Source organism: Paralichthys olivaceus, chromosome 16, assembly GCF_024713975.1.
Source record: "Paralichthys olivaceus isolate ysfri-2021 chromosome 16, ASM2471397v2, whole genome shotgun sequence".
NCBI lineage: Eukaryota > Metazoa > Chordata > Actinopteri > Pleuronectiformes > Paralichthyidae > Paralichthys > Paralichthys olivaceus.
This window is the reverse complement of record NC_091108.1, coordinates 14,311,695-14,338,407: the sequence shown is the minus strand read 5'-3', so window position 1 is coordinate 14,338,407 and position 26,713 is coordinate 14,311,695. Positions and strand designations below refer to the sequence as shown.

Below are 26,713 nucleotides of genomic sequence, written 5' to 3'. Positions count from 1 at the left end.
AACCCCAACAGGCCAGTGAGTTATTATTTACAATGACGCATTGAGATTCCTACTAAACAAAACATCCAATGCCACACCTTCATTTAATGTTTCCTATTATTGCTGTCACAGACACTCAAGGCCCAGTGGAGCTGTTTTACCTGCCTGTCAGGAAGGTGTAATTTGGTTGTCACGTAACCATGGTGACAGAAGAAGAAGAGGCGACTCCAGGGCAGGTGGAGAGAGGGATTATTCTGTTATTGCTTAACAAGGCTCCCGAGAGATGGGGGGATGGTGGAGGGGTCACTGAGGTTGGTTCTGATACAGTAAGGAAAAGCACATGTTGTGGTGCATGTTTTCTGTATCCAGCTGTGTTTGTGTCTCAGGATAGATTTATTGTTTATCTCAAAGAAAAAACCCTGCAGAAATATTACCAGTAAAACAAGTAGCGGCAGCTTGCACTTCAGTGCAGCAGTCAAACTTGAAACTCTAAATGTCTCCCCTGTGTTTTTGCACCACAAACCATAAGATGAAGCCACTGTGGCGTACCGCAATATCATTAGTATCATACAGTGAATGGATGCATGCGGGCTGCTCTAGGAAGCAATAATATTGTCATTTCCACATAGATGGAAGTTGCTTTATTTTGACTTACATTTTATTTATTCAAAAAATCAAGATATTTGCTCTGCTCTTGAACATCGCAACACTTGTGTCTCTCCAACAACAGTCTGTTCCAAATCAAAACATTAGGAAAAACTCCACTACCCATCCATCCTACTATAGCTTCACCTTTGAGGGTTGTGGCGGGGAGCTGCAGAAGCCAATCCCTGCCCAGGATCAACATACAGAGAAAGACAACAATTGCCATTCACACGTTTTAGTGTCTCCATTTAACTTAACCCCAGAACATGCAAACTCCACACAGAAAGACCCTGAGGTGACCAACCATCACACCACCATGCTGCCAAAAAAGCATATAGGCATATAATATGAGCAATATATAAATTCCATTCTGATTAAATAAATACAGAAAAGCAACGTTTAACTGCAGCTCATGTGGAACCCTTCTCCACTTGGGCCTTTGAATATTTGACCGCCAAGATCTGTCCCCTGCTGCAGCTCGTTTGTCAGTCGAGTAAAAACATCCCCAAACAGATTAAAATTGAAAGTAATAACCCAACATTTTTGTTGCTGTGGGTGGGAACGATAATAATCTGTCTGATCTAAAGCCAGGATAATGCGATTTGTCACTTTGTCAGCACGGACATGGATTCTCCTTCAGTGGAGATCTCCTCACGCTCTCAGCTGGATTCAGTGGCTGAGAGAGGTGATGCAGCTTAAACTCAAGAAACTTAGATTTATGGTACGTGGATCTGCTGGTGACTTTTTTTTATTTGCTGTTGTATCTCTTTTGTGTTGTGTTGCTGTTGTTCTTTCAAAAGAGAAGCAAGGAAATTATGTTTGAAAAAGTCATAAAAAATAAAACCTTTAACAGTAATAAATTAATATTTAAAACATTCAGACATCTGCACAGAGTAGGATGAAGGATCACTGAGTTCCATGTATTTGGTGATGGACTCAGTGATGGGCGCCTGCATGTGTATATGTGAGCAGTGTGAGATGCAGACACCTTTACATGTGGGGGCTTTGTTATCCAGCAGTAATAGTGATGGTTCAAATCCCTGATACAACCACATGCACAGGGGTGTACAGTGTAAAGTTAATGAAACATAACAGCCGGGTGTATTCTGAATATGGGAAGTGAAACTGACTGCAGGGGGAGGTAAAGGTCTGGTAAAACGGTGTCGCCAACAAGACAAACATGAGGATATATTCATGTAATTGTCTCTTCTTGGGACAATTTTATACTTTTTAACCAGAGAAATTCAAAAATACTACATTATTAATATTACATTTTCTTCAGAATCCACTATTTCATCAGAACCAATGTTCCAACATCTAAACTTATGGCTTATTCCTTGCTCAGACTGGAAATTTGTTGGTTGAGTCATAAAGGTTTGTACAACAGGACAAATTTGAGTCTTTTTTCAGAAGGAACATGTACAGGAAATCTTTCTTTTTTCAGCTCTTTCATTTCCCTCCTCCATTATTTCAATAAAGGGGAACTTTGCAAATGTGAGTTGCTGAAGAGAAACTGCATGACTCTCACTTCAGACCTTGACCCACAACGTCCCCGTCTTGTTCGGTAAGTTTTTCAGTGAGCCACACTTCTTTGTTTGACTTGGCTTACATGATTGTTTTTGATAGCATTTACTGGAATGTATTGAGATTGTACAATTAAGTTTTTTAATTAAATACATTTCAAAATGTTTTTCTTTTCTAATGTAATAATGCCCGAATCATGATATTATTTTACATTTTGGATGCCTTATTTTTAACAAGAACATATATTTTATGTTCTTGTTATTTACTGTATATATATTTTGGATTAATAATCATGAAATGTTAATTGTTACAGATAGAAATATACAGTAATTTGAGGAACAGGATGTTAACATCACACAGTTTCTTTCTTAAATTTGCAGATAATGATCAATAGCACCCTGCAGACTTTGGTTACTGGAGATGGCAAAGACACAGCACAGCCACTCTCCAGCTCCGTAGGTCTGGCTGTGGGGCTGACGCTCTTCTCTCTGCTCATTGTGCTTGCCGCCGGTTTGATCGCGTACAAGTTCCAGAGTAAAATCAGGAATATGGTGCAATCTGGACGAAGAGGAGGAAGAGACAACCAGAAGAAGATGGACTATCTAGAGGCGAAGGAAGATGACTCCCAGCACTACAGCAATCTGATCAGAGAACAACCAACCGCACAGAGCCCAATCTATGAAAACCTGTCAACGCAAACGCATGGCTACAATAGGCCTGCAGCACACCACAGCAGGTAGGCTGGACATTCATTTCTTATTAGACAAAATATGGAGGAAATGATGAGTCTGAAATGTCACTTGTGAAAGAAACAGACGAGGAAACAGTTTGATGCAAATTTCCCCATTTTGCACAACCCCTGTTGTAATGCATGCACACAGTTCAGCATCTGAAATCTGCAGGTCATTTCTGCTGTTGTTCTCCTGCCATTCAAAGTCTATTAATCAAACGTGCCAGTTCATGACTCAGTGCTGCAGTTTGTCTTCTGAGCAAGAATAGAAACTAGGAGAAAGTAACTGACACGTATTTGGCTTGATGTCATAATTGCTTTTGTACATCAGAAACGGGTTTCCTGATGGGAACATTATCAGTTACACGTATTGTTCCTCCGCAGGTCGCCTGGGGAACCGGAAGAGGACTTGTATTTGCAGTGTGATTCACCAGATAATGCGATATACAGCAACGACCCCAAGTGCAACCTCGTCATCTGTGACATGTCCCAAGAAGAGGATGTGTACATTATACCCGATTCATGAGGAGTAAAATATGTACAATCTTTTTTTTTTCAATTTGCACAGAATATGAATCATCTTTACAGGCTCAGAGGCTACAAATGTATATTGTTACAAGTAATAAATATACTGCTTCTGAATATAGCTCACCTATAAATACATCAAAATACCGTATACTCTGGATATTGAATTCAAGTTGACACCCACAGGCCACATATTTTATACATACTATGTTTTATTAATGAGCATCATCTGTAAAGTTGGAATCATGTGGAGAAGCTGCTGAAGGCTACATGTTCTGGTAACTATAGATTTAATGATTTAAGGGAAAAACATTTTATCATGAGATTTATGAGGCTGTCATTATATTTTGTGGTTTTTACACGTCTCCGACTACTTCTTGACACAGTTCCGGTTATGGCCGTATTGAACACAGTGTACAAGTTAACACACTTTGACAGCGAGCCAGGGTCATCAATTCACTGATTAGAGCTGATTGTTTTAGGGCTTTCTCTTGATATGTCTGGAAATAACTGATGACCCACTTTTATCTTTTCATGCTGACCTTTAGAGTTGAGAAGTTTATTCACACTTGTCTGATAAAGTCATGCATCTGACCGTCCTTTTTCTTTTCTATCAGCAGGCCTGCGTCTGGCCCTTTATTAGATTTTCATCATCTTTGTATGCTTGATAAAAGGTCAGAAAGGTTAGAATGCACATTTTCATTATAATTATATATATATATGATTTATTTGCATTAAATTAAATATCGATAGCTGAAGAATGCAACATATTTATGCACATGCCCAGTAGATTGCTGTAGCATTCATTATGTTAAGCTGCCACTTATAACTAACTAATTTAACAGTCTGTCATGGTAACAGCTAACCCTAACAGCCGCATCACTGACAGAGGTCACAGTGATTCCATTGAGTTAATTCTTTTTTTAAATGTTTTAAAATAAAATGTATATATATGTGTAAAAGATGTTTGTCATGTGGGAGTTTCATTTCTCCGACTCAGCACATATTATTATTACTTTCATATTCATCCCAAGTTCACGAGGACAAAACAAAAAAGAACATAAAATGAAGCAAACTCTACAACTGCATTTGAATTTAAGCTCAATTTATTAGCCAATAGATACAGTTTCTGTCAAAAATATAATTTACTATTAAATATCTGTCAGATACCAGACCTGCAGACAAGATGTATACTGAAAAAGTTAATCTGTTCAAATAAATGTATCATGGGAGGTTGTGTTCCTCTTATTTACCCCAAATTATGAAAGTAATTTTATTTGATGGACATGATGAAATAATGACAAATAATAATGAAATCATTAGCTGCATTTTCTATATCAAACCATGTACTTGCTTAATATTTGTCAAATGCACAATAAGATGAACATTGCATAGTTTTATAAAATATTATCAGAGAAGAAGAAATTATGTCTGCATGCAAAAATCTATTACTGCAAATGTCAGCAGCAGCACACTAAGGGTTCTGCAAAGGGGATGTGAATCTCTTTTTGACCATGTTGCAGAACTGAACTGTTGTTAAACCAGAGTTTGGAAAAAGAGTTTTTGCAGACTAATAATATGAGAGATTTGGTCTCGACAGACAGTGACTGGATTTGGGCAGGAAATTGTAGCCCACAATGATTTCTCCAGTTTCATTTAGATTTCCTGTAATTCTGACATGAATCTCAACAACAGCTCTGCAGCAACGTGAGGATTGAAACCAGGAGAAAGCCAAATAGTGGAGGCCAGTGAGTTCATGCTGTCTATTACACACAGAAGGGTTTGATAAATCCTGTCCCTAATTCTTTTATTCTTGTATACTTTGGGTGGTACTGAAACTGCGGACCTTTCAGAGTCTAAGATTGAAGACCTTTCCATCCACCCACAGTTGTGTAATGACTGAGGATGTCATCCTTGAAACAAAGGAAACAACAGAACAAAAACAAAGAAATGAATGAGCAGTTACTGGGCACAGGTCTATATTTACCATAAGAAAAGTGTCATTACATTACGTTTGTGTCTGCAGCTCCGATTAATCACCTTTTGATTCATCTGCCTATTTATTCAGTTGTCCAGGGTCAATCGATGTGCCCCACCCCTGAATGCATCAACTTTATTAATTGAGAAACAACATATGCTCACATTAAGTGACCTTTTCGCATTCAAAGATAGACTATAAAGGACTCATTAGGGGTGGTGGTGTCACATCTTGGAATAATTAAACTATAAATACTTCTGAGGAGCTTGCTACTGGCCACATTCATCAGGGCGCTCAGTTCATAACAGTTTTTACTGAACTCAGGCATCTGTTCAGTCCTCCTCTGTGAGCGTCTCTCCTAACGTGAAATTATTTCTTACTTGTCCTGGTGATCACACTTATCTTAAGATATCTCACCTATGTATTTGTTCATTTTCAAGCAACTTATCGCAACCTGCTTAAAAGCAAACACATACAGACACAAGCTCTGATAATCTGCAATGAAAATTCATTTACAGTATTGTCATTGATAAGTAATCTGACGATTCTCAAGTTTACATGGCGGACAGCTTTTTCCCTACATTCCCTCTCAAATCTAACTCATAACTAGAATGGCACTCAGTAGAGCACATGCCTCTGCCAAGGCCCAGCAATCCCCTTAAATTCAAACAAGCTGCACCACATTTCACACATGCAAAGATAAATATATGTATATGTAAAAAGAATATATCTTGTTGCAAAGTAAGACTTCATTATTCTGCTTACCTACATTACATCTGTGCTCTTTAGATTCAACTCATGTAATGTAAGTCATTGACTTATTTGACCTAAAGGAACAATAAAACCAAATCTACTAAAGTAAACTGGACTGGTGTTCCTGGAGATAAAGAGAGCTCAGCGTGTTGGGGGGACTGTGTCCCAGCATGCTCCGTGATAATGTTGTAGACAGAAGTTAAGTTGTGTTCCAAGACCTTATAAATTTTACTTGGCATTTGCCGGTGAGTTCTTTTCGTTATGACAGGTGAAGCTGCTGTTGGCACCATAAGCTATCGTATGTGCACGGTTAGTAAGACCCCAGAATAGGTGTGACTTTAACTTTGAGGGAATATACACCAACTTTTTATAGCAACTAGCATAATAAAGCATATAAATGGATTAATTATACACTGATAACCCTTGTCTATATTAATAAAGGATCTTGTTGTTATTTTCACTGTTGAAAGTTATGCTTGTATTTTCACAGTGAAGAGATCTGGGTTTAATTTAAACTGTAATGATTGTATAATTTAATTTATCATATTGTTATAAATTTAAAATTGTGTCAATTGCATTAAATAAAAAAAATGTGAACCAATCATTCTTTGTTGTGCTAACTTATCTGAGGCAATCAATTTCTTACTGGGTTAAGACAACTATTCAGTTTAATCTGAATATCAGTTTAATCACTAACTTGTTTTACTTTAACTGCTAAAATTTTAAAAGAACAAGTTGCTTTCACTTGCCATTCTTAAGTTGGAAATACTTGTAAAATTAAGTAAATGCTGAAAATAAGTTTTAAATGGATTTAACAGGTAGATATGAAGTTAACATAACTTAAAACTATGGTTGTATTTATCTACTTTTGTCAAGGCCATCGGTTTCTAGATTTTTCCTAAGTAAGAACGACTTCAGATGTTACAGTGCGTTAAGAGCACAGTGAACACGACTTCAAGGCCAATGATGGGAGATAGATGTTATCATATCTTGCTGATTTCTCTGACACACCCTGACCTTCAGAAACTACAGTGGTTGAAAGCACTTCTGGAAAATAAATGACAAATCTGATAAAATGTCACGCACATGTGTTTATTATGAAATGTACATTCAAGTGCAACAGTTCAGTGTGAATTAATCACGGCATTTATTTGGACATAAAATGATTGAAATGTTAATGACAACACAAGATTTCTCATAAACACTACAGCACTTTAAATAAATAATAAATTGTACTTGTAACATAACACAACAACAAAAATAACCATAAATACAACTTAAAATAAATAACTATATGGTTTAAGGCAAAGATATAAATCAACAGATTGACAATGAATGACAACTGAACTGTGGCTGTGTGAAGCAGTAACATCTTTTTTTTGATTCATTAGCTAAACTAAAAAAATGAAGAAAAAGTGGATGACCATAATTCTAATTTAGTAAACTGATGACGAGATTTGATAAATTTGTTAATTTAAGAACACAGTCAGTTTTGTTTTCACCGTGTAACATATTTTTCCCAGTGGAAATGATCCTCCAAAGATTACAGTGAGTAACCTGTGTTTGGCATCCCCCCCCCCTCAGGCACAGTGACATTTACTGACAATAAAGTCGTTAAAAGGTGTCAGCTTTAACTTTCCCCTACTGTCATAATGCATGAGAACCATTGGCTCGTAGGCCGCCGGCACGCAGCAGGGGTGAGGCGTCCCTCCTTTGGTAATCTGGTGCAGCCGGGACTTCACCTGCGTGTGCATGCTGGCTGGCTTGTAGTTGTGGGGGCAGGCGCCGTCACAGAGATGCATCGTGTATTCGGCCGGGGCCACAACCCAGTCCGTCCAGCCGATGTCTTTGAAGGACACGGTGACTGACTTACGGCAGCACAGTCCTTGTTCGTCACAGTCGTCCTCCTTGTTGGAGCGTCTTGTCCTCTGAGCCGGTTTGGGCTGCACAAGGCCTAATTCCAGAGAAATGATTGGGTTTGCCTTCAGTGCATCTCCGTCGACCAGAACCATCCCAATGTCCACAACCAGCACTTGACCACCATCACTTATCATCCACTCCTCCACCTCGGGGCTGAGGTCCAAAAGCACATCTTGACAGGTTGAGACGTTGACGTGGTCTGTGTGAGTCCAAGCAGCAGAGTTCATCGGCTTCATGCCGTCGACTCGAACTTTAACCTCTTGTCTCACCTCAGGCTTAACTGATGTGGGTTTATTTAAGATCTGCCTGGAAATCTTCAGCTCTGCCCGAGCCAGAGTCAGCCCAGTCTGGATGTGGGGGGTTTTATGGAAAACAGCTCTGTACCACTGCATATGTCGAACTGATTGTGGGTGTTCTCGCCTCCAAGGTAGTTTTACCGGCTCCACTAAAACACACACACACACTTCGTTAGAAAACCAAGCTGTAATGATTTACCAAATACATTCAGGAGACAATATAACAATTAGCAAAAGGGAGAAAAAGGTTCTTAAAATGCTTATTATTAAAGACATGAATGGAAATGTGTTCAGAGAGCATCATGGTAAAGGTGTGCCTGTCACGCTAACGCTTTCTAAAAGCTTATAGGAATGTGTCTGCTTTGTTTACACGGCTGTTCCATGGTTCTCCTCCAACACTTACATATGTTTAAAGTCTAAAGGTAAATTCCAGGACTGACATCTTTACGTGGAGCATGAGCTAGAAAGACAGAAGCTGTTTATTGTCTTCACAACAACACAATAGCTTTTATCAGCAGAGGTTAAACTTGTTTAAGATTTCATCATCTTGTCATAAAACATTCCTTCCTCCTCCCACTCAGACTGATTAAATTGTCTTTTCACATCAGCCGTTCCAGTGTGACAGTGGTTAAATCAGCACTATAAGTGTTTTCAGACATATCTCACCTGTGGATGGAAAAAGAACTGTGGAAATTGTTGATTGCCAGGTTTCGCTCATCGGTTGGCTGGAATTCCCTCTCATCTCTCTTAGCTTTTCTCTGTAGAGATGAAACATCTCCCTCAGCTCCGGGCCTGAGGCCTTTTGGGTCGCCCTGGGCTCCCTGTCCATACCCAACGAGCTGAGGATCCCCGTCTTCACGGCCTCCAGGAGCAGGGCCCTTTGGCTGTCTGTCCTGTCCATGTCAGTTGCGCCCCTGTGGGCCATGTGAGGCCGGCTCTCCCCTGGGCTGGAGAGAGAGAGGAGGAGTAGCAGCGTGTAGGAGAGTCCGTAGAGTGAGCGTGGTCTGAGCATGGTGAGCCCGGTGGGTAGATTTGGTCTGAGAGAGCTGCAGCTCAGTGGATGGGGTTTGTCATGTATGACAATTCTTGACATGCTTTTATTTATAGAGCTTGCGTGTTGCCACACCCCTGGTCTGTCAGGTGAGTCAGGTGAGCCTGTGATGGGCTCAGCCAGGGCCATATGTCAGTATGTGGCAACGTTGCTGCATTGTTGCATGACACCTATGGAAATAAAAATCTGTGGCATTTACTTTTAATTATCAGGGTTTTTTTTTTTTTATCAAACATTGGGAAGTGAAAGGACAGTGACATGAAATAAAGGGATTTCTGGATGAGATTTGGTTACGTCACAAGTACACAGTGTGCACATCAGCACGCTAGGTCACCAGGATTGTCCAGTAATGTGTCACTTAATCAAATAAATGACCATATGTCTTACAGTAACCAATTCTAAGGAAAGGTACAATGGGCAATTACATTAGTTCCTTCCAGGGTTATTAATGATAATGTGATAGTGTATTGATCCCTATGAGGCTGTGGCTCTGTTCCATTATAATTCTGCTCTGTACGGCCAAAGGTCAGGATCAGCAGCAGACCAAAGAAGTTAACTTCCCAGCATGCATGTTGCTAAAATCTGGGAAGCCCAATCTCGAAAAACAGTGCAGCCAAGTAAATAAACAATGAAAAAGACCCCCCAAAAAAGATGGAGAGAGGTAGTTTTGTGTTTAAACCAGCCCACACGAGAAAACACCTCACGGTTAATATCAGACAAACAAAGAAATATAAGAAAAAGTCTGTGAGAGTTATCCGAGACTCACATCACAGGAGCTCAAAGATCAAAGCAGAGCTGAGTGAAGGAGCTCTATTAAAATAGACTGAAACCATATCTGATCTCAGCCCTCACGGCCTCCTGTGCTGGATAAAAGAGCAGCATTCCTGCTCCGTCAGTAGTTAAATGTTGCCTCAGACCAAAGAGCAAAACACAGGCTACATCTACGTCTGCACAGTCGAGCGTTGCCAAACAGTTATCAACCTATTATGTGAAAATCCTCACTTGTATCAGTAAATAGGATCAGTACACTGCTTGATTACAAAATCGTTTCCCCACACTGTTACGTGGCCGTCTGTGTCTTGCGGACATTCCCGCGCACAGCAGTCGCTTGCTGATAAAGATTTACCACAACATGAATGGAAAAAAAGCTTGAAAATTACTATTACAATATTCTGCATCTGATTAAAAGGACAGTAAAAGTGTTGCGTGATAAGAAAGTTATTAAAAGTAAAATCAAATACTTATATGCACATTATGTTCTAATAAAATGATAAAACCATAAAGAAAATGAAAGCCACACAAACACAAGATTAACAGTGTGTATGCTGTTAAATTTCAATAACCAGTCATTTTAATGTCATAGTTGGAAAGGAGGGGTTTCAGGAAAATAAAGATTAAAATACTGCTGCACAAATTCAGTTTTTTTCATCATGAGATATGATTAATTTTAACCACTCTAACCAAAATCAAAATTCAAACAATTTGTAGAGGTAATATTAATTTCCTATATATGATAATATGTGAGTATATATATCAATATATTATAATTATAGATACAGGATATTCTTTTAGATAAATTGAAGCTGCTCTGCACTGCAGAGTGTGTGAATTTCTGAGCAATGAGTCACTGAAGTGATGAAATGATCATGTGATCTCTTGCAAGTTGAAAGTGTGTGAAAGGTGTAAAGTGACTCATGCAGACTGGCTCTCTCATTTCCTTCACTTTCTTCATATCACCTTCTTTCACCGCACTCCCATAATTCCCTTTTGCTATTGAGTCCTGTATGTCTTTGTGTCCCGTCTGTGCTTTAGTGTGTTTTTTAGTCTATTTTATTCAATTTGATGCCCATCTTGAACACAACTCTGAGGCAGATGAAACAGCATCTCTAAGTTGGATTAATGATAGATAAGGAGCTAAATGTGAGAGAAACAGAGAATGAAAAGGCAGAAGTAACAGTCATTTCACCACACTGGTGAAACATACAGAGAAACCTTTCACTCAAACATTAAAAACACATCTTTCCATTAAACTGCACAACTCAGACCTGTGAGGACGATCACAACTGTAAAAAATGGATTTCACTTCCAACAGTTATTAACATTAAACCTTCTATTTCAGCAGCACATGTGCACAGTTGTTTAAGGGACCTGCTGCAGGTACTGTCAGTAGTTTTAACATCTTGAAGAAGTTGCGAGAGTTCCTCTGCGTGTGTGTCCTCCAGTGGCGCAGACTGTGGGAGTCAAACCATCTCCTTGATCTTACTCATCTCAAAAGCAAATATTTTATAACTCTGGCTCTTTGGGCTGATGCTGTGGAATGAATTTGGAATTGATGAGACACCTCCTGAGGATAAATGTTCATATAAACAGATAGATAAACTAGTGTGTCTTTACGTTTCACTGCCATTCTTACCTTATTTGACCCATGTTACTTTCATTTATTCATCCATTATTTACTTTTTGTCCTTCCCTTTAGGTTTCATCACACTGGGATCTCTCCCAGGATGAACTTGGCAGATCAGAGAATAACCAGTGACACAAGCACATATAGCTGCATTCTGCCCCCTTGTGGCCCTAAAGCTACAGTACGGAATTTAATTAAGTCGGCTAAGCTTGATGTGGAGTCAGAGGGAAAGTGGAAATGTGAACTTCATGTTGAAGTCATAACAAAGATGTCTCTGGACAGAATACAAGAGGAAATCCTCTGTTTTCCAAAAGCTGAACAAAAGGTCAAGTGTGTGTGTGTGTGTGTGTGTGTGTGTGTGTGTGTGTGTGTGTGTGTGACAGATTGTCCACAAGAATAATAATTTTCTTCATTTTCTTTCTTTTTCCATTTATTCCGGCTGCTCCAGTGGAAATGATCAGGTTTGTGATTTAAACTTGTCCTCTAACCATACCAAACTTTTCAGCACTAGTCACCCGGAGGTTTCATTTATGTTTTATTTTCCTCATTTCTTTTGTGTTATATAATTCACACATCTGAGTGGCAGGGCTGTCAGATGACTCTGTGTGGTTACTTTTACCTGTCTGTGTTTAAATGGTATCAAACAGAAGAGGGTGAAAATTGGGCTGAGGAAGAGCTGACTTTCATACATGATTGGTTCCACTAATGAGCATGAAGCATCTGAAGATGACCTATGCTGGATCACATGGAGAGCGTGATAAAAGAACAAACAGTGACTCTACAGTCTGAGCCTTCTTATAAACTATCATCATCATCATCATCAGTCTGCTACACAACCATAATCCAGATATTTGTTCACACATACGATTCGTTTTGTCCATGTTTGTGATGATGTTTGCTCGGGATCATACAAATACACAGGGACACATCACACAAAAAAGAATACGACTTTATTAATCACAAAGGCAATCAGGTTCAGGCCAAGAAGACTTAAAACCAAGATACAGACATCCACTGAAACAATAACACAATAAAACATCTGTTCAGTTGCATTGAGCTAAAAAGGTTGTTATAACTAACTAAATTAATTACACAGAAGGACTCAGTAATTTCCCCCTGTCACCTGGACTGTTAAAGCTGATTATAATGTTTTAAAATGGGTTATAGTTCTGTTAGTTGATGGAGAATGATAAAAGGTGAAGACACAGAGATAACCTGCGATAGACACACATTAACAATAGCAATAATTTGCTGTGATAAATGTTGATTTTGACAAATAAGAAAGAAGACAAACACTGTGTAAAAAGCAGAATATATTAACGTTTGGACAGTGTTAGATCATCTCTGTGGTAGATTCCTGACATTCCTGAGGGGCTCTTTGTTGCCACAAGCACAAAGAAGTGAAATTAAATATTTTTCACGCTTCCCCCGTGCATTTTATCTCATTTAGATTGGTATCAAGGCCACTTTTTTAAAACTTGAATTTATGGAGACTTTGTATTTATTTCATTGTTTTGCTCACTCCGTAAATACTTGATTTCCAACATGTTGTTTTAACCTATGAAACTGAAAAAACATAAACTTCAAGGGGAAACAAGGGAGGATTCACATTCCTCTGCATTACAGACACGGACATGTGACAGCACAGGACAAGAGAATAACCATTGTTGTAAAAGGAAGAGAAAAAAAGCACATCACGGCACCGCTCGGTACCACACACACATCAATCACTGCTATTCAGCTTTAAAGCACAATTGTTCTTCATCCTCTCTCTGCTGAGGTTCCTGCAGACAGACACTGTGGTGTTTTACATGTCTGGTGAATGCATGAGGACTGAGGTACATACAGTCTATCTGCATGTGATGGAACATGTGGAAGTAAGTGGAGTGCATGTGTCACTGTAGGGGAAGGCTGTTCAAATTCAGTAGCAAATGGGCCAGACAGGAAAATCACTGGGGTTCGTCTGGTCTACATGTCACACACAGCAACAAATGTTTGGTGCATGATCTTACTCTCTCGGCAGCAGCACTAAGCGGGGTCAACCCACTCCTTTACTTACCAACAACAATAACAATAAATGACTCTTTGTTAGGAATTTATATCTTCTATGCCTTTTTAAATGGAATGATGTAAATGTGCACCTGATGTTGAACATGCCTCTGATTTTGAAAAATCCTAGATCTGCCATTGGCAGTAAAAAACTAAATGTGGTACATTCTAATGCCACTGTTCCTTAATTCACAATTCCCTTAATAATTGAATATTTTAATGTTCGTTTAAATTCTCAATATCCATAATATTTATAATTATATTCAGGCATTAGAAAATCAAGAATGTGTTCCTTTTTGTTTCTCACAAATCAGAGGGAAATGACTCAGTGACAAGATAAACCACAAATATAAATCATGGAGGAAATGTGTGTAAACATATGAATATATATCTGAGAAATATATGTATGTTACTGCAGGAGGCTCCATTACATATTCACTTTATTAAAGATGATTTGACCTGATATGAGTTACCTGATGTGTCTGTTGTTTGTAAGTTGTTTATTGTTTATTTATCTATTTACTGTGTGAATTCATTATGATCATGGATCTTGGGTAAAAGAATCTGATATATTATAAGATACATACGATTATAATAAGTCCCTCTATAAGACATGATGGGATGAGGATATAACAGGATCTTTGTGGAGTTTGTGTATTTGATGGCCACTGACCTGCAGAGAAATAGTGAAAACAGTCTTTGTGTCTTTTGTCAACAGTCTTTAAATAAGAGGGTTGGGTCAACATGCTCCATGTTCCTCCTCCTCCTCCCTCCACCTCAGAGTCAGGTGATCTGGTGCCCACCACCTTCTCTGGGCCGGTCGAGTGAGCCCACCCCGGGGTAGGAGGAGGAGGAAGAGGAGGAGCAGGTGGCTTCTGGTGCTGCTGCTGCTAGTGGAGGAGCTCGCTCCCAGGGAGAGGAAGACGCACAGCATGGGCTGACTGATCCAGGGATCCGCTCTGGGGCTTTTTTTTTACATTCAGAGATGGACGAACCAAATATCCTGAGACGCCGCGGTCTGCAGGTAAATGTTCGGCTGTCATGGCAACGATGGAGTTGTTTCTGGGCAAACGGGATGATATGATGAGGATGATGATGGCGAAGATGATGATGGGCGACGATGCGAGGGATTTCTCCAGGAATCGCTGGGGGTGCGGGAGCTGATCTGAGCTCCTCATAGCTTACATATCTATTTTAAAGCCCATACCGTTTATCCTTTACTCCCCTTAAGGACTATATTTATAGTAGATTGTAAACTAGATGTTATGATTGTTGTGTATTGATCATTTATTTCATTGTGTGCTGATCAACATGCTGTGACACTAACATGAATGAATATGCATTGGTGCACACAATGACATGAATGCATGTAAAGGCTATAGCAGCAGCTTACCCACTTGTATGTTTATATTTCGGAGCTCTCCATTGGTGCTCAGGAGGATCTGGTTGCCTTGGTGACAGCAGCACAAAAAGAGAAAATTCCTGCATGACTGGCACAGACATCCCTTTAATCTTCTGCATGTTTATCTCTGAGAAAGAAACCCAGAGAGGGAAGAATCCGGTGTTTTCTTCACTGTGTGTGTTTTAGCTTCTGCATAAATGAAGTCCCCTTGTTCCTGTGCCTCAGGTCTGATATGAAGGAGGTGATGTTGTTTTTGTGATCAAAGACACATCCGTCCAAATCCAATGTTGCCATTCAATTACAGTAATTTGTTTCCTTTCCACCTTGCATTCATCTGCAATTTGGATTTAAGCGGCGCTGTGATTATACTGATAATTAACTTGGTTGTGAGATTATTCAGGTTTGCTGCCGTCTCCCTGAAATCAATTATGTTGTAACACAACATGATATTAGTCTTGCACTGCTCCATATATTGTCTGATTGGTGATAAAGCTTAAATTCTAATTTTAATTAATTACATCTTTTAGGTGCTGTTTACAGGAACTGCTCCCTTACCTTGTTTTTAAATGTGATGTTGCTCACAGTCTGAGATGGACTGTCTTGAGATGTGATTGATTCCTATGGGAGAAAGGGTTTAATCACTGAATCAAAACGATTTAGTGCACAAGCTTGAGTGCCACCCTTCCCTGTTCTTCAAATCCTGATTGGCAAGTGCAGTTTTTCAGTTGCCTGAGCTAAAATGCAGCAGCCATGGGCTAGTGAGGGTTTGTATCCTTGCCAGTAAATGATGAGGAGACCTACTTGTCGTGCAACAAACTAGGCCATACAGCATCTGATGATATTTACACTGCATGGAAATTAAGATAAATGGGAATGACAGAGAACTGTGTTGCATTTAGGGAAATCCATCAGGAAAACCAATGAAGCCTTAGCTTTTTTTAGCTTAAAAAGCATTTTATAAATGACCACTAAGCCTCACAAAACCTTCATATTCCTTCCTGTTTATCCTGAGGAGGCAAAATGGGCTTTAATAACCACAGAAACAAACACGAATTACTCCACAGGTCCAACAGTCCCTTAAATTTAACCAATCTGCACCAGATTTTACACACATGTTTTTGTCCATTCATCATTTTTTGAGAAGTCATGGAAAACATGATAAATGCTCAATCTGGCAATGTTTAAGAAGGTGAAAACAAATCCTGGATCCACCCCGTGATCTAGATCCTCATCAAAATTTTGTGGGCTCCTCCCTGACACACACAGTCCTGTTGTTTTTGTGTAATCTTGCTTACAAACAAACATACATACAAGCCAGCCAACAAACAAACAAATTGAACCCACTGGGAATATATATAAGCCCTCTCTACTCCAACAGAAAAAGGCTGATATCTGCATTTCAAAGCAATGTTATAATAAAACATTAAAAGAATATATATGTTTAAGGACGTAGTCTTAATTCAGTCTTTTCCATCTCTTTTTTCCAGAAAGAACTGAGTCTTCCTCGCAGGGGAAATGTGTAAGTCTTATCCACTGAGCTATTCTGTGTCTCATTGTCTGTCTCTTTCACCTTTGCCCTCCCTCCCTCCCTCTCTCCCTCTCTCCCTCCTCTTTAAACCAGACCAGCCAGGTGTCTGTCACTTGTCCTCTTTATTGTTCTGAAGCATGTCCTATATCACCATTACACAGCAACCTGTGAAACCACTAATGCAAATCTCCTGACAGACGGAGCAGTCTCACCGCTCAGACAGGTTTTACTTCAACGAGGAAAGTGAGAGCAAGAATCTCTGATGGTCGCTGCTGTATGCAGGGAGTCTTCTCAGTATAAATGGGAAATCAATACATTTCCCCTCCCTAGCTACTAAAAATCCATGCTTATTGTGATATGTGAACCAGTTTTCTCCATTTTGCTGCTGCAGAGTTGATAATATCTCCAAGTGATAATGTATTTAAATACTTTTACTGAGCGTGCGAGCTGAACAGGCTCTTACAGATAGTGGTGATGTGTTTTTACCGCCATCATTTCCCTGTTCGGAACTCAGACGTAATTATCTGATGATTAATGGGAATTTTTTACAAAGCGATTACGGATGGTCTGATATTGTTTTAACAGAGAAGTGACCTTGCTGCTCAAAGAGGAGGTGACCCAGTCAGGACAACTTCTTGTTGCTGTCACTAACCTGTTCAGGGACTTTACACTGTCATTAGGGAAGAGTGACATCAACAATGGTTCCACTCTCAATGAGTCAGACGTCATATTAGAATCATGGGACATAATAACTGCAGAGCTGAGAGGGGGTGTTGGATGTTGGAAGTCTGTGAGATGAATGTATCATAAATAGCTTTTCTTATTTGTATATAATGTATAAGGATGAATGGTGTTAGAGACTATTTTTGTTTATTGCAAACTACATTTTCCTAAGTAAATTATTGAGCTAAATGCATCTAACTAATGATTTCAGACGATGATAGGCTGTGATGGAGGGAAGGGTTGGGACTGAGTCTCAGCAAACACTTCTAAATCAGATGGGAGACAGGGCATCAGTTTCGCTAACTATTTGACCTCATGTAAGACCATGCTCTGTTAGTTTATTTGAAGTTAAGCTAAATTAAGGTAACATTATTTGTGACTGAAGTATTTTGTAATTTGAATGTGTGACTCAAGAAGTGGAGCCTACATTAATGTGGCACAATTTAAAACTAAAGAATAGGCCTTGACAAACTGTGTCTCTGTGGGATCGATTATTTGACATCCTGTTTCTGGTAAATTAGGTAAATGAAGGAGGAATATACACCACTTTATAAAATATTGACACAGATAGAGAAGACATTTCCAAAGATATCCAACTGACAGTGAAATGCCTCAGGCCAGTTCACTTTAGCAGGTTGCTAAATCAACACTGTAGCCCGGAATAATGATGTGTTGTTACTGAAATATAAAACATGAAGTATTTAATAATTAACTTGAATTAGGACTAGGGGATTATTAACAATCAACATGAACAATAATTATTGCATTGTAATTTTCATCAATAACAATTTTAAGTCAATCATATACCGCTTATAGATGGTTTAAGCACAGTGTGGAGGAATAACACATAATTGATCAATCTCAGATTTGGAAAATGTTTTGCTGTTTCTCAAGTGTTTGACATTCATATGAACATTTTTGTGTTGATATGATTTTCGGCCACATCGCCCTCCCCCCATGTTGAATAGCCCAGGGGTGGATCCAGGGGAGGGGACAAGGGGGCAAAGGCTCCAGTGGAAATCGGATGTCCCCTGAAGTGTCCCTGTCCTGTCAGTCCTTCTCTAAACAAACCACTCGCTTACTAACAATACTAACAATAAATATGGCAATTGTTATGGTTTATTTTATCCAAGCTTTTTTGAAGAGCACAATGTACTTGAACTAGGAGCAGTTTTTAAAATGCATTCTTTGATGTGTGGCTTCGCTCAAAGAGCTGAAAGTAAATAAGGAATGGCTTAAGCCTTACTGAATCAGGAATTGTGCACAGATGTTGGACATACATGCCCCTCTGTGTAAATTGTGGCCCCTTCATGGCCCCTGATTTAAAAGATTCTAGATTCACCACTTTAGTAGCCCTGTTTTTAAACTGTTTATTTACTTTCACAAACAATAGGTCTGAATTAAAATTTAAAAAACTGTTTTATAGGAACATGTGTGCACTCTCAAACAAGAGGCCCCCAAGAGGTGTAACGTTCAAGGCTGCTTGAAAACTGCCGAACTGACATTTGCAACCATGATACAACCTGCTGTGTACGTTTTACTCTTTTTGTTTTAGTGCATGTATAGATATTTAACTAATAATAAACTTAAAAACACATAACCCCTCAGTCTTCCAACCACATTATTTGACTAAACTTTACTATACAACATTTACAAAACAAGACTAGGGAGCAAGAAAACACACTCCCCTTCACAATGGTGGAGATAACATGACAGTGTTGTAGAATAAAACAAGCAAATGAGATGGCAACTAAGATAACAAGGGATTTGAACAAAAGAAAGAAAGACAAAGAAAAGAAAGAACAAAGAGGTACACATTTTTAACCTTGTTGTTCCCCAATATATTTTACTGACAAAAAGTAGTTGTGCATTAACATATTTAGGAAGGGGTACTGCCATTCCTCTTAAGTATGGATATGACACGATGAGTCTTTCGATATCTCGGTGGCTCAATGTTTTAATGGATGACCGGATAATTCCGGTAGCACCTGAAGGCACCGCCAGCTCCTCCTCCCCGGGAGCGCGCTGACGCGGCTGCGCGGCGGACGCTGCTGCTGTTGCTGGAAACTTTGTGTCACTCTCTCGCTGTTTGGAAGAAAGGAGGCGTCCGTCCGTCTTATGTCGCGTCCCGCCGGAGAGTGAACCGTGCCGGAGGAGACTCTGCTGACAACCGGGGGCTGGAGGAGAGGAGCGGACATGGCTGCTACACCCGTTCGGAACCACAGAGCTGCCGCTGCCGCCGCCTCAGTGTCGCGGGTCTGGGGTCAGTGTGTACCGGAGCTGCTGAATGGAGTCCGAGCTGTTGGACATCGAGTCCCGGCCTAGCTAACCACCACCACCACCACCAGGAACAACCACCACTCCACCGGAGCCTGGGACACCATGCTCCCCATTTGATTCCTCATATCTAATTCGGCTTTATCGGTCACCACCACCATGTCTGATCAGAACTACTACTGGACCGTGCTGCCGAGCTACAAAACTAGTTTTGTGACCGGGGCCATGATGAAAAGATCGAAAAGGTAACAGCAACCTGCCATAACGTGTGTTTATACGTAAATGTCCCCACACGTGCAGACAACCTCGACACAAACATGTCCCGTGTGTCTGGGGTTGTCATCAGCAGCTCCCCCGCAGCGAAGCAGCGATTTGTTGAACGTTAATGTTGAGCCATTTGTTTCTCGGCGGCACGTAAACGCAGCGTGTGCTCCCCCCCCCATCACTGTCCCCTTCACATCCATAATGTCACCGCGAGAGAACTCTGTGTGTCTGTGTGTGTGTCTCTCACATCCGCCCTAGTTTTGGTTTCCGACAGAGAAACGTGGCCATTGTAGTGTGTGTGTGTGTGTGTGAATGGGCAGACTGCATTGTCTGCTACCAGCTGTCGCATAAAACGACACAGTGCCACCGCTGATCGATTCCCCTGATGTGGTTAGTGGGACTGTAAATGTGCTGTTTATTTGTGAGATAGATGCGATCAGGCCTCAGAACATGTGTGTCTCATAAGTGAGAGATTTTATCTTAATTAATCAGTTTTATCCTGTTCGTCATTCCACCAATATTTCTGATCTATTTCTTATTTGCAGTGATCCTTGTTTACAATGCATCTGTCAACATTGCTCTCAGTGTCATTGACTGCAATTAAATGAGAAAACAGATGCAGTCGTTTTTCAAATATATGCTGTATAGCATTTTGAATATGGGCAGAAATTATATCTAGTTAACGAGTTTCATGTCACTCAACGTCAATAATTATCAATTATTCATCCATAGCAGCTGTTTGCAGCCTTGAACGTTACATCTTGTCCTCTTAGGAACCTCTTGTGCCTTTCATGGATTTCAAAAACTGCACTGCACATTTTTTTATGTTTTATAAACCCAGCCACTGTTTGTGATAAGAAATGAACAGTATCAACAATGGAAGCATGTTGTATGGGTCAAGGGAGAACCATTGAATTTTGGTGTGGCTCCAGATCAGGTGGAGGAGTGTGACCTTGATGGAAAAGTTCAGGTATATTTAATGATTTTTAAAAGTGCATTTTTGTTGCAGCTTAATTGAATTTAAGGGAACTATTGGGCCTTGGCGGGGGTGTATTGAGCTCTGCCGGGTGCTATTTTAGTCTCTGTATATATTGGACCTTTGTTCGATTGCTGCACATTGTAAATATATCGCAGTAATTACTGATATTGTTGTATTGCCTAGCCCTATGATAAAAAATCAAAGTACCCACTTTTTCCATCTAACATGCATTAGTCATGTAACCCACTGAGCACAGTGTGGCTTTCAGCTCAGCTTGGTGAATAAATGCGTCCCATTCACCATCAGCAGACGTGAAACTTGCAGGCCTTTACATCTCAGTGGCCTAAAGTCATCATTCTTCATGGCTTCCTGCAACACACACAACAAACCACATTGTTAGTCTCGAATATGTGTGGCCTTATCGTGGCCAACTGTTGATTAAGCTCACGTGATCATGTTGTGACACAGTGATGCTTTCATGCCATTTTTGCTCAGGCTCTATAGTGTGAAAGGGTTGTCTGTTTATTTTCTGATAAGAATAAAATGGCGTTTGCTCATGGTGTCTTATGTGGTGGGAGCTATGTTGTAGCCAAAGTCCAGCTCTTATTGTCTCTCGCTCTCTCTCTTCTCTCTGCTGCCTTGCCTCCTCTGCCACATTTTGGGTCGGGGGTGTGACACACCGAGCGAATTTGCCTCAGTGCCGACCCAGAAATGTCAGGCTCTGTTGTCGTTTCAGCCCCTCAATTATTTTAGGTCACTGCCAGAAAGAGGAGAGAGAGATGGCATCGGAGTCGCCAGGATGAAACAGAGAGCATGATGGGATTACATCCAAAACAATCTTAAAAGGAGCCCTCAGTGTATGTTGAATAAAGGCCTTAGCACACACAGCACGAGATGTACAGACGGCTGAAGGCACCATACATACCAAACCACTATTAGCGTTTGGTCTTTAGATTAATTGAATCATAATCTCACTGGCATCTGTGTGGGTGGGGCACAGTCAAAGAAAAGCCATTTAGGTTTAGTACTATAGAGACTGAGGTGGATGTTAGGGAGTAAAACATTTCTGCAGTAGATAAAGATCTGCAATGATTCCTAAGATGTAGTAATGATGTTATCAAACACCTATAACAAAGCAATATAGTTGAGGCTTTATATTTAACATCTCAAGTACAAACTTTATTATTGATCACTATAAATAAAAATAAATCATGATATGACCAAATATATTGAACTTGAGTTATGAAAATAAATAGATTTTTACTTAAAATGTTCACATAGATGCAGATCCTGTCTGTATTGTTTGTTCTGTAAACACTTTCAGATCAGCAAACATAAACGCCTGTAGAGATTTTTGTTGGGGAACAGATGAATGGTCGGGCTAGAGTTCTATCTGCAGCTTCTCTGCAGGTCTGCACAGAGAGGAACAGAGGAAGAGGCACACCAGTTGCAAGTTGAAGTCAACCAGCAGAGCAAAACGAAACCAGTTTTTATTTAAACATCACTAACAATTAAAAAGCACTAAACCACACCTCTTTGATACTCTCTATGAAACTGTGCAGCATGAGCTTTTAGCAGAGGTGACATGTTCAGAAAAGACTATCTGACTGTTGATAATCGGTGCCTATGGATCGGTTTGTGTTTACACTCACAGATTGAATTCATGTGTGGTGATGGATCTGTAATGGTACAGGCTCTATGTTATGTCACAGAAGTCACTGGGTCCCCCTGCTTCTCTGCATTCTTGTGTAAAAACCAAGTGAGTCTGTGATATAACATCAGCAGCTCTCAATCAACAGAGGTTTCTCATATTCTTACGTGGAAATTCCAGCAGAGATCAATGGGTCGTCATTACTACTTTGGTGTAATAACAAAGCAAATACTTCATACTTCTCATTACTTAATGAATGTTCATTTTACTTCGAGGTATTCCGTTGTTTGGTGTGTGTTTCTGAGTAGAACAGGAGGAAAACTCAAAGTAACACACTACATACTCAAGGTGTGTTTACATATATACATGTTTGTAGCTACAAGTGTGTGTATGTACACACTGTTGCTTTTACCATCACTGCCATCAGTGTTTTCCACGATCAACAACTGGAGTTTGTATTTTGACTATGGTTTTATTTTACATGACCGTACACTGCACTGAAGAAAGAATGATAAACAGCATGTGCCTCTGGGTGATTATGTCCCGAACTGCACAAGCAAATGTTTTATCTCATCTGTATGTTTTTCCTCCTCTCACAGTTCCCGTAACAACAAGAGAAGGAGTTTAGCGGTCGGAACCCCGTCGCCCACGCTCTCACGACCGCTCTCACCTCTCCCACTCGCCACAGGTACTTGTGTGTTGTTGTTCGGTTGCGTATCTGCTCTTGTTGTTGTGGCAATTACACTTTGGTTCATAGGGCCTACTGTATATAGATATGATTGCACAGAAAACATGTGACAGGAGAACACTGTGCCTTCAGCCTTGTGTTTGTTTTGATGCTGCATGTCACATGGTTTTCCTGTGGTGTTTATGAAGTTTTTATTGCTCATATTACAGTGTATAGGTCATACAATCACCCCCCCCCCCACGATGATGTTGCTTCCTTTTGGCTATTTATTAAGCTTCTTGACATTGAGAGGCATTCACTGTCTGCTTGGGTTTAAAAAAAAATTTGATTCAGGGTGTGGTTTTAATTTGCCCACAGGTACTGGCGCTGAAACCTTTTTAGTAAAACTTTCAAAAGTTTGTAATGTTGTGGGAACGACAACAGGACTTGCTGAAACTGAGGCAAGGGAGAGGCCTAGTTTACTTCTAGGAGCGTGTTACTGTGATCTATTTTTTCGTAGCTTCAGGCTGAAACATGAAATCACATACAGGCTGCAAAATTTAGGATAATGATCACAGAGCGTATTTCAAACTGAGCATGAAAACGAGGGGATACACAGAGACATTATTCAACGCTACACTAATATAGTTTCATACAGTTTAGGATCAACTGCTGTAACAGCTTGTTTTTGTTTCTTCAGCTGGCAGCAGCCCTTCAGAAAGCCCCAGAAATGTCTCTGCCAGCACCTCTGCCAACTTCCAGTTTGCCCGCAGGTAAGAATGAAGTCATAAGTCATAAATGTTATTTATATGGATTTGGTCTAAAGGTCTTCTAGCTCAGCCAACTTACTACAGTAATATTTCCCTATCCAGTGCATAATTTAGAAAAACATAGTGGGTGATCTTAAAAAAAACCCAACTCATATCACGATCACAAACTTAATCTAAATCTGATCTTTCTTCCCATGAATCCATGAAATGTACTGATGACAATATCCAGACTTGAACCAGCAAATGGACTTATCTGTTTTAACCATTTAAAACACAGTATTGCATTGAAGCTAGGGTTGGTAATCCTGGAAAAGCTTGTAAGAGCAGGTCTGCCTGAAAACCGCTCGAAGCCAACTTTTCTGTGACTCTCTCACTAACTTCTTGGTGTCTGTGATTCAGCAGTGTATGTCTCCTCGGCTTGTGAAGAATCCGGTCATGCACTGTGAGAGCACGGGTAGGGTCGGTTAGTGACAGACTTGTTTCATTTCATCCGGCCTGATTGAAATGATTGGTTTTGTTTATCACAGTCCTGCGAGGGCCACAGACACAGGCTTTTTTCATTTGTTTTTCAGACAACCTAATTAATTGATGGTTATGGGGCTAGGATTTCAACAAATGAAAAGTATTTCTGAAGCAACTTACCAACCCTACCTTTAAAGAGTGTTTTCAAAAAGGCCCTGCATCAATATCTTAAAAACCCTCATTGTCCATGATTCACCATATCCAGAGCTCGACATAATATGACCGTCTCAGTCACCTTTTTTCTTCATTTGCTGCTTTAAACGATTATTCAGCTGCTGCTGCTGCAGTTGCATATGATCCATCACACTCTTCCTTGTGAGGTGGTTAAAAAGATGTGTCGCAATTTCTCCAGAACCACTGTCGAGGTCGGTTCCTTGTTTGGCACCAGCTCCTCTTCTATCATGCTGCTAGTTCATGTTTAATTGTCAAATGCACTGTACCTCATGCATGAAAGATGACATGATTTGGTCAATCAGCACAGCCATATAGTAGGAACTCTTTCTCTTGGTTTGTAAACGTATGGAGCCACATTAGTTGGCTATATCGAGTGTAAATGTCATACAATTTCGCAATCTTATCACATCTTTATGATCATTCAAGATATAACATTTTTAGATCTCCTACCAGAAAACAGCTAAAACTGTTTATCTGATAAAACTGCATAGTAGAAATAGTAGAAATGAGGGAATGGGAGAAGCAAGTCCAATCAGCCGAAAGGCCCCAGGGCCACTTGCTTGAATTGGTTCTTGGCATTTGTTGAGGCAAATAATGTGGCAAGTCTGTGTGCACACACACACATACAAACTATTTGCTCAGACCAGAAAAGGTTCGCAGCTTGCCCTCTCATCACGCTTCTTGCAACTGTTTATAGACTCTCTGGGAAGGAACAGTGTATACAACTGGCATCCTTGAGGAGAAATTGTGTGTTATTTACTTGCCATTGAGGAGATTGTGGCATAAAAACACCAGCGTGTGGGCTCACTCTGAAGGAGTTAATAATACATACATACAGTATAAACATTACAAATATGTTGCGTCTGTCTGACTGAATCTACTTACAATGTATGTTTATGCTGCTTATCTTATCTATCATGTATTCTAAATTGGCATTTATTGTTGCAGTGCAGTAGCATATTGCACCATAAGCTCAGGGATGGAGAGGGGATGTCTCCTGGTAGAATCGGCTGCATGACTCATCTAAATTTATTGAGACTTTTTAAGCTGCCAGTGTGTAGACGGATGCTGTGGCTGCACTTTTCAGATTTCTGCTGGGTTTATTTGTTATTCGCACAAGCTGTATAGCCCTGCGGCTTGTGGTCGTTTTTTATTCATGTAAACATGGAATAGCCCAAATCACTGCGTAATAAAAAAAGTCCTTTTGATGCAAGTGAAGTAAAACCATGGTAAAGAACAATCCCAAGGGAGAGGCACACGGGTTTAATTGCAGCTCCCTTTTAGACATTGAAAATGCTTTTTTTTATTACGGGTGTGTGGACTGCCCACAAACAGGTCCACAATAGTTTTTTTCTCCTTTTACACAAAGTTTTTATTCTAACATCAATTAAAAACCGTATTTTAATGTTATCTTCCCCTTAAAGTTGGTAATCCTTAAAAAGAGCAGGCTACACTTAAATATGCAACCAATACATCCCACCCCCTCCCATCATCAAATGTTCCAAGATGACTTTTCCTTGACATGTAGCTAACTTCTGGCTATCGTCTCTGTTTCAGCGGCTTTTCTGGCCAGTCATTCGCAGTGAGAGCACGGGCAGGATACACACAGTTAGGCCATTTGGTTATTCAGCTTTCAGGCATGCACTGACCTTCAGATAATCTCCTTATATTCTCCAGAGGGGCTGGATGTGAGAACGCAAATGTCTGAGACAGAGGCTGCGGACATACTCCGTAGTTTCTCCTGCTAGCCCCCTTTAGTGAACACATGAGAATGTAAGAGTGAGCTAATGTGAGAATACAGCAGGAGATCCTCTGGAGGATTCACCACAAGCGAGTGAGCGTGTTGATTATGTTTCTAAGGCAAAATTGTAAAAACAAAAAGTATACAAATATCAGGATGAA

At 40.0% G+C, this 26,713-nt stretch overlaps 2 protein-coding genes across 3 annotated transcripts in view; one reads left to right on the top strand and one right to left on the bottom strand.

The window, feature by feature from the left end:
- Nucleotides 1–7,205: 7,205 nt before the first annotated feature.
- Nucleotides 7,206–9,676, bottom strand: gdf15 (Growth differentiation factor-15). The gene is made up of 2 exons (XM_020106412.2): nt 9,017–9,676; nt 7,206–8,499 (listed from the first exon to the last, which is right to left on the bottom strand). The coding sequence occupies exons 1-2, from the start codon at nt 9,528–9,530 to the stop codon at nt 7,715–7,717; spliced, it is 1,299 nt and encodes a 432-aa protein (XP_019961971.2). The 5' UTR covers nt 9,531–9,676; the 3' UTR covers nt 7,206–7,714.
- A 5,044-nt stretch (nt 9,677–14,720) lies between these two features.
- Nucleotides 14,721–26,713, top strand: part of mast3a (microtubule associated serine/threonine kinase 3a) — a 29,828-nt gene continuing 17,835 nt past the window's right edge. The window contains exons 1-4 of one of the 2 annotated variants that reach the window (XM_020108738.2): nt 14,721–14,878; nt 16,744–16,775; nt 23,278–23,366; nt 24,046–24,118. In XM_020108738.2, coding sequence (XP_019964297.2) covers nt 14,840–14,878; nt 16,744–16,775; nt 23,278–23,366; nt 24,046–24,118 — 233 coding nt within the window. In that variant the 5' untranslated portion in view covers nt 14,721–14,839. Of the gene's footprint in view, nt 14,879–16,743; nt 16,776–19,528; nt 20,030–23,277; nt 23,367–24,045; nt 24,119–26,713 lie in introns of those variants that run through there. The other variant, XM_020108730.2, reaches the window with a different exon arrangement.

Bases quoted from the DNA above. Each gene is read 5' to 3' on its own strand.
- gdf15 (XM_020106412.2), bottom strand. From the start codon at position 9,530: ATGGCCCTGGCTGAGCCCATCACAGGCTCACCTGACTCACCTGACAGA. The intron at 8,500-9,016 runs GTGAGATATGTC...TGTGTGTTTTAG, and splicing joins AGTTCTTTTTCCATCCACAG to TGGAGCCGGTAAAACTACCT.